This window comes from Rana temporaria, chromosome 6 (assembly GCF_905171775.1).
Source record: "Rana temporaria chromosome 6, aRanTem1.1, whole genome shotgun sequence".
Taxonomy (NCBI): domain Eukaryota; kingdom Metazoa; phylum Chordata; class Amphibia; order Anura; family Ranidae; genus Rana; species Rana temporaria.
The window spans coordinates 206670218-206678761 of NC_053494.1; the positions used below are offsets into that span (position 1 = coordinate 206670218).

General features: G+C 40.0%; 1 protein-coding gene across 1 annotated transcript in view; it reads right to left on the reverse strand.

Moving 5' to 3' along the window:
• Nucleotides 1–848, reverse strand: part of WNT10A (Wnt family member 10A) — a 90846-nt gene extending 89998 nt beyond the window's left edge. The window contains exon 1 of the mRNA XM_040358157.1: nt 153–848. Within this exon, the coding sequence (XP_040214091.1) occupies nt 153–217 (65 nt within the window). The 5' untranslated portion in view covers nt 218–848. The remainder of the gene's footprint in view (nt 1–152) is intronic.
• Between the last annotated feature and the right edge of the window lie 7696 nt (nt 849–8544).

The window sequence follows — 8544 nt, forward strand, 5'->3', positions numbered from 1 at the left end:
AATAATTTTTTTAATTGGTCGATATGTAAAACGCACAACGCACGAAAACGTATAAAAAAAATGCGCGTCAGCGCGCATTTAAAAAAAGGTTAAAAAACACATGAAGGGTTGTGAACCCGGACGGCTGTATCATATATAGAAAATAGAGTTACCTCTGCAGGGAGAGCAGGAGCCCGACCAGGACGGCGAGGAACCCAGAAAGGGGCCACCGTGCCATGTTGCCTTCTCAGCGCGTCTGCCTCGGCTCCCGGGAACCCTTTACCCCTCTCTTCCCTGCTGCCGACTTTCATGGGTGTGCAGCTCGCTGTCACAAAGCTTCATCTTCCTCTGCCGGAGCCAAAGACACTTTTCCGGGCGGGTGAAGCTGCGATCCTTTCTGCCTTCCACTCTTCCAGGAGTTCATTGGTCGTAGTGAAGAGTCTTCTTCACCATCATCGCCCCCCCCTCCCGACTTCTTCACCAAGCCTCGGTGACCGGATGAGTTGAGGGTCTACCCAAGTCCACCTAGGAGGTCCACCTAGAAAGTCCACCTAGAAAGTCCACCTAGAAGGTCCACCTAGGAGGTCCACCTAAGAGGAGAATCTTCTGTCCCTTCCACCTTCTTCTCTACAATGTTACAATGTTTCCTCTTTCTCTCTCTCCGGTTTCCTTGCCCTAAATTTCCCGTAGATGGGACTTTTGCTGTCCCGGGATCTCGAAATTTGCACCCTAACGAGGTCCCGGTGGCAGTCACGTCGGGGTTGGGATGAAATGTCGGTGCTTTTTTTTCAGACAAGCTGTCACAATTGTGTCCTCTCAAGCTGTGAGCTGTAGGCGATCCTCCCTCGTTACACTTCCCCTACAACTCTCCACCTCTTCAAATTACCCTCTCCGCCGTGACGGGCCCCCCCCCCCCCCCCCCGTCCTCCCTCCTACCAGTGCTGCTGATGACAGGTAGAGGTGGCCAGTCACCACGCGAAGGTCCACCTAGTGCCTGGCCGGGGTCCATATCACACGTAGGATCCTGATATTCCCTAATAGTATTAAAGGAGATCTAAACCCAAACTGGACGGGGGTTGATTTACTAAAGGCAAATAGACTGTGCAAGTGCAGTTTCTCCAGAGCTTAGTAAATGGGGTAAAGCTATACTTTGCAAAGAATGACCATCCACTTGTAAAAAAAAAAAAAAAAATCACTTGCAAAAAATAAATAAAAAAATTACTTGCAAAAAGATAAATCACTTTGCAAGAAAAATAAATCACGTGCACAAAAAATCACACGCAAAAAAAATTAAATAAAAAAAATTACTTTGAAAAAATAAAAAATTGTAAAATTACTTGCAAAAAGGTAAATCACTTTGCAAGAAAAAAAATCACGTGCACAAAAAATCACACACAAAAAAATAAAATAAAAAAATTTACTTTGAAAAAATAAAAATTTGTAAAATTACTTGCAAAAAGGTAAATCACTTTGCAAGAAAAAAAAATCACGTGCACAAAAAATCACACGCAAAAAAATTAAATAAAAAAAAATTACTTTGAAAAAATTTTTTTTTTTTTAAATCACTTGCAAAAAGATAAATCACTTTGCAAGAAAAAAAAATCACGTGCACACAAATAAAATGTAAAAAATTACTTTGAAAAAAAAAATTTTGTTTAAATTACTTGCAAAAAGGTAAATCACTTTGCAAGAAAAAAAAATCACGCGCACAAAAAATCACACGCAAAAAATAAAATAAAAAAAATAACTTTGAAAAAATATAATTTTTTTAAACTACTTGCAAAAAGATAAATCACTTTGCAAGAAAAAAAAACCATGCGCACAAAAAAATCACACGTAAAAAAAATAAAATAAAAAAAATTACTTTGAAATTTTTTATTTTTTTTAAAATTACTTGCAAAAAGGTAAATCACTTTGCAAGAAAAAAAATCACGTGCACAAAAAATAAAAAACATAAAAAAAAAAATAAAAAAAATTACTTTGAAAAAATAAAATAATAAAAAGGCAAAAAAACTCACATGCAAAAAAAATAAAAAAAAGTGCACAAAAAAATCACATGCAAATTTTTTAAAAAAAAAATGAATTGCAAAAAATACAAAATTAAATAAGGAAAGTGCAGTTGTTTCAGAGCTTAGTAAATGTGGTAAAGCTTAACTTTGCAAAGAATGTCCAATCACAAATTACTTTGCAAAAAAAAAAAAAACACTTGCACAAACAATAAAAAAAAATAAAAAATCACTTCCAAAAAAACTCACATGCAAAAATAAAACAAAAATACTTGCAAAAGGAAAAATCACGTTGCAAGAAGAAACAAAATCACCTGCACAAAAAAATCACATGCAAAAAAAGTAAATAAAAAAAATCACTTGCAAAAAAAAACAAAAAACAATAAAGGCAAATAGAATGTGCACTTTGAAAATGCAGTTGTTTCAGAGCTTAAAGTAAATGTGGTAAAGCTTACAGTACGTTTCCAAAGAATGTCCAATCACTTGCAAAAAAAAAAATAAATCTCTTGCAAAAAAAAAAAAAAATATTGCAAGAGAAAAGAAATCACATGCAAAAAAAAATTCAAATAAAAAATCACTTGCAAAAAAAAACAAAAAGGCAATAAAGGCGAATAGACTGTGCACTTTGAAAGTGTAGTTGCTCCAGAGCATAGTAAATGTGGTAAAGCTTCACTTTGCAAAGAATGACCAACCACTTGCAAAAAAAAAAAAAAAAAAAATCACTTGCAAAAAAAATATTACTTTGCAAAAAATAAAAAAATAAACTTGCACAGAAACATCACTTGCAAAAAATAAAACAAGAAACAAAAAACTGCATTTTTGTTCGCACATGACTGAATGATGAAAGTCAGCAGAGGTTCCCCTCATTTACTAAGATTTGGAGCAATGGCACTTGCAAAGTACACAATCTATTTGTCTTTAGTATATCAACCCCTTTAGCCTCAATTCACAAAGGTAAAATACAAAAGGTAAAAAGTTATTTAGCAAACTAAGGGATAAAGTGCCGTTATTTTCAGTCCTTGTCAGTTATTATTATTTTGGACTGAAAATAACTGTCACATTGATGAATATTTTGTATCTTTATAAAGATACAAAATATTCATCAATGTGACAGTTATTTTCAGTACAAAATATTCATCAATGTGACAGTTATTTTCAGTACAAAATATTCATCAATGTGACAGTTATTTTCAGTACAAAATATTCATCAATGTGACAGTTATTTTCAGTACAAAATATTCATCAATGTGACAGTTATTTTCAGTACAAAATATTCATCAATGTGACAGTTATTTTCAGTACAAAATATTCATCAATGTGACAGTTATTTTCAGTACAAAATAATAATAACTGACCAGGACTGAAAATAACGGCACTTTATCCCTTAGTTTGCTAAATAACTTTTTACCTTTTGTATTTGAAGGAATGAAGGAAATGAGATGAAGAAAAGGTAACGGCTACCCAATCACATGCAAGGAAAATAAAAATAAAATGCATGATTAGATGAGGGAAGTCAGCAGAGCGTCCCCTCATTTACTAAGCAACTGCACTTACAGAGTGCCCAGTCTATTTGCCTTTAGTAAATCAACCCCCAATTTATTCTGAACAACCGCCACTAAGCAGATATAATTCAAAAATTCTGAATTCAAAAAATTAGAAAATTCAGAAATTCAAAAATTTGGATTTTTCTAATTTAGAATTTCCGAATTCTCGAAATTCCAATTCCGAATTTTTGAATTTCCGAATTTTTTAATTTCCAAAAAAAGCTGAAAAAAGGAATAAAACGAAAACGAACACATTTTCCGGCAGCGCACATATCTAGTTTTAACCTCTTGCAGTCCCTGTACAGCAGGACTGGAGCGTGAGAGAAAGAAGCAGCACAAAGTGCCAATCAGTTTACGTGTTGCAAAGAAGCATGCTGATAGGAGGAGAGAGCAGAGTGGCAGAGAATTGAGCCCATCACTGTGCTGCTTCTTCTTTCACTGTCAAGTCACATTCTGGGGGCCTGCGTGGGATCAAATGGGTTTAGAGCAGGGGGTCTCATACTGGTGGCCCTCCAGCTGTTGCAAAACTACAAGTCCCATGAGGCATTGCAAGATTGACAGTTACAAGCCTGACTCCCAAAGGCAGAGGCATGATGGGACTTGTAGTTTCGCAACAGCTGGAGGGCCGCCAGTTTGAGACCCCTGCGTGACACTAGAGGATGTGAGTTGAATGATGTTGGCCAAGAGGACATCTAGTGGTAGAAACAAGTACTGCAGTGGAAATCTATGGATTGAAGGTGACTTTTCCAGCCAACACTGGCCCAGATTCAGTAAGCAATTGCGCCTGCGTAACCATAGGTTACGCAGCGCAATTGCTGACTTGCTCCGGCGTTACGAATGCTCCTGATTCAGAGAACTCGTTACGCCGACTGCAGCCTAAAATCTGCGTGGCATAAGGCTCTTATGCCACGCAGATTTTAGGCTGCATTCTTGCGATGACCGCTAGGGGGCGTTCCCATTGTGGTCAGCGTATAGTATGCAAATTGCATACTAACGCCGATTCACAACGTTGCGCCCCCCCTGCGTACGCAAGTTACGTCGTTTCCGTACGGCGTGTTTAGCATAAGGCTGCCCCTTCTAATAGCAGGGGCAGCCAATGTTAAACTATACCCGGCGTTCTCGCGTCGCGACGTTCTAATTTTACGTTGTTTGCGTAAGTGAATCGTGAATGGCGCTGGACGCCATTCACGTTCACTTTGAAGCAAATGACGTCCTTGCGACGTCATTTACCGCAATGCACGTCGGGAAAGTTTCCCGACGGAGCATACGCTCTACGCTCGGCGCGGGAGCGCGCCTAATTTAAATGATTCCCGCCCCCGGCGGGATCATTTACTTTGCGCTCGCTTACGCCGGGCAATTTTGCCGGCGCGCCCTCGCAATTTACGGAGCTACTGCTCCGTGAATCGAGGGCAGCGCAAAATATTTGCGGGGGCGCAGGGCAAAATCGTTGCCCTGCGCCTCCGCAAATAGAGTGCAATTCTTTCTGAATCCGGGCCATTGATTTTCTTTCATAGACCAGTGATGGTGAACCTCGGCACCCCAGATGTTTTGGAACTACATTTCCCATGATGCTCAACTACAGTGCAGAGTGCCTGAGCATCATGGGAGATGTAGTTCTAAAACGTCTGGGGTGCCAAGGTTCACCATCACTGATCTAGAGAATAAAATGGCGGTCGTTGCAATACTTTATGTCACACCTTACTTGCGCAGCGGTCTTACAAACGCAATTGTTTTGGAAAAAATACACTTTTTTTAAATAAAAAAATAAGACAACGGTGAAGTTACCCCCATTTTTTTTTATATTGTGAAAGATAATGTTACGCCGAGTAAATTGATACCCAACATGTCACGCTTTAAAAATTGCGCCCACTCGTGGAATTGGTGACAAACTTTGACCCTTAAAAATAGGCGACGTTTAAGAATTTCTACAGGTTACCAGTTTAGAGTTACAGAGGAGGTCTAGGTCTAGAATTATTTCTCTCGCCCCAACGATCGCGGTGATACCTCACACATGTGGTTTGAACACCGTTTTCGTATGCGGGAGCGACTTACGTATGCGTTGGCTTCTGCGCACGAGCCTGGTGGGATGGGCGTCTCCCCGGGATAACCACGAAAGTCCAGCGCAGTACGGGAAGTGGTTAATGAAGGGGGTGGGGGGCATTTGTAGTCCCATGCAGGGGAGGAGCCTAGGGCAGTGCTATCTCTCCATAGATACAGTGCAGTGAGAGTTGTCACCCTGGGACAGGAAGTGTACTATACTGGCAGGATCACCAGGTAAGAAATAAAGTCAAGAAATAAAGTCTGAAAATGAGAAAACAAATGCAGCCACTAAGGACTGGAAAGCTGCAAATATAATATATATATATTTTTTTGGAGATTTTGAAAACCTTTAAAGCGCACCTGAACTAACTTTAATTGCGCCCTGCCCCTCCCCCCTTCCTCTCTTTAAAGCACTTCTGCATTTCTCGCCTAGGTAAGAACAGGGCCGCCATCAGGGGGGTACAGGCAGTACACCTGTAAGGGGCCCGGAGGCCCCCAGGGCCCCGGATGGCAACCCCCCTTTTTTATTTTATTATAAAAAATATATATATTTTATTTATATATATATATATATATATATATATATATATATATATATATATATATATTTATTATCAAAGGACCCAGAGGTCCCCAGGGCCCCCGGATGGCAAACCCCCCCCCCCCTTTTTATAAAAAAAATTACATTTTTATTATATATATATATATTTTTTTTTATTAAAGGGCTCAGAGGTCCCCAGGGCCCCAGGTGGCAACCCCCCTTTTTTTATGTATTTTTTATAAATGTTTATTTTTTAATATTTTTATTTATTTTTTATTAAAGGACCCAGAGGTTTATTTTCTCTTTTTATTAAAGGGCCCAGAGGTCCCCAGGGCCCCGGATGGCTACCCCCCTTTTTTTTATAATTTATTTTATATATATTTTTTTCACGTGCGGCTCTCCTGCACATCTGCGCACAAGCAACTCTCTCCACAAAAAGATGGCCTTTTTGGAGTTCCAAACTTTGCACGTGTTTGCACATGTGGGTGAAATTTCTATGTGTGCCAATGTGCCAGGCAGAGCCCTTTCGGCATACACCTGAGCGTGCTCCATAATAAGAAAAATGGCGGCGCTGGAGGGGAGACGCCGCCAAATAAAACGGGGACTGAGATCCCTGTATAAAGTGGCAGTAAACTCCCATGAAGACATTTTTCCTATAGGTAAACCTATAATAAGGAGATATTTACTGTAGATTCAGCCAATGATTTCACTAATGATGTCATTCCTTCAGAGTCTGGTGAGTCCTATGCTGTAAACGGCAGTGATGTCATAGTGGCGCCGCGCCAATCACACAGCTTGAGTCTGCGAACCTGGAAGGAAGACCGGGTGAAGATGGAAGAGCCTTCAGCGGTGGCAGTGTTCTACTGGGAGGGCTTCGTTTTTTGTGCAATTCGTTTATTTACAAATTCATTTTTTTAACGAATCTTGACAAATTTGTTAATTTTTAAATTTCCAAATTTTCAGATTTCCGAAATATAGAAAATTTGAAATGTAGTAAATTCTGAATTTCGAAAATTTCGGAATTTTCAGATTTAGAAAATTTCGGAATGTTCAGATTTTGAAAATTTCTAATTTCCAAAAATTCTAAATTACGATAATTCAGAATTTTGAAAATTTCTGAATTTTCAGATTTTCTAAATTTCGAAAATTCTAAATTTCGAAAATGTGAAATCTCTGAAAATCTGAATTTCGAAAATTCTAAATTTCGAAAATGTGAAATCTCGGAAATTCTGAATTTCGAAAATTCTAAATTTCGAAAATTCTGAATTTCAGAAATTCGGAAATCCCGAATTTTCGGAAATTCAGAAGTTTTGGAAATTCAGAATTTTTGGAAATTCAGAATTTTTGAAATTTCGAAAATTAGAAATTCAGCTGCCGGCCACGATCATCGGGTGCCCCGTCGTGCAGTGGGCATGCGCGCCTGCTATCGCCCTTAAAGTTGCGGATGTACACCTACGGCGATTTGCGGGAACGAGCCGACCTGCCGCAGTATAATGATGGTGACTGGTCGACAAGTGATTAATCTACATGTAATATCCCACCCCCATTGAGTTTAGCTGTACAGTGAAACCTCGGATTGCGAGTAACGCGGCCAACGAGTGTTTCGCAATACGAGCATCTTTTTAAAAATCCTGATTCGGTTTGCGAGTGTTGTCTCGCGACACGAGCAGGATTCAAGCCTTTGCGGTGTGCAGTACCGCATTTGGCCAGAGGAGGGGGGAGCGGAAGCCGAGCAGAGCCGTTTGGAAATACTCGGAAACACTCTGGCCCGGATTCAGAAAGAATCGCATAAGTTTGGGCGGGCATAGCGTATCTCATATACACTACGCCGCCGTAACTTAGAGAGGCAGGTACCGTATTCAGAAACAACTTGCGTCCTAAGTTACGGCGGTGTAGCGTATATGGGCCGGCGTAAGCCCGCGTAATTCAAAGTAGGTTGGCAGTGGGCGCGTTTTATTAAAATGAACCGTGACCCCATGCAAATGAAGGGCCGTCCGTGGATGTATCCCAGTGCGCATGTGCAGAATCATGTCGCAAATAATCAATGCTTTTGACTTGAACGTAAACTATGCCCAGCCCCATTCACGTACGAATTATGCAAACGACGTAAACCACGTAAAATTTTACGCTGTTCCGACGTCCATACTTAACATTGGCTGCGCTTCATATAGCAGGGGTAACTTTACGCCGGTCAGACGCCTTACCTAAACAACGTATATTGATACGCCGGGCGCAAGTACGTTCGTGAATCGGCGTATCTTACTCATTTGCATATTTTTAATGGAAATGCCGAATGTGTCCAGCGTAACTATGCGCCCACGATACGCCGGCGTAGGCAAGTTACGTCGGACAGCTGAAGTCATGTTTTCAGGCGTATCTCTCTTTGTGAATCGGCGTAAATATGCGACGGCGCACATTTTAAATTACGGCGGCT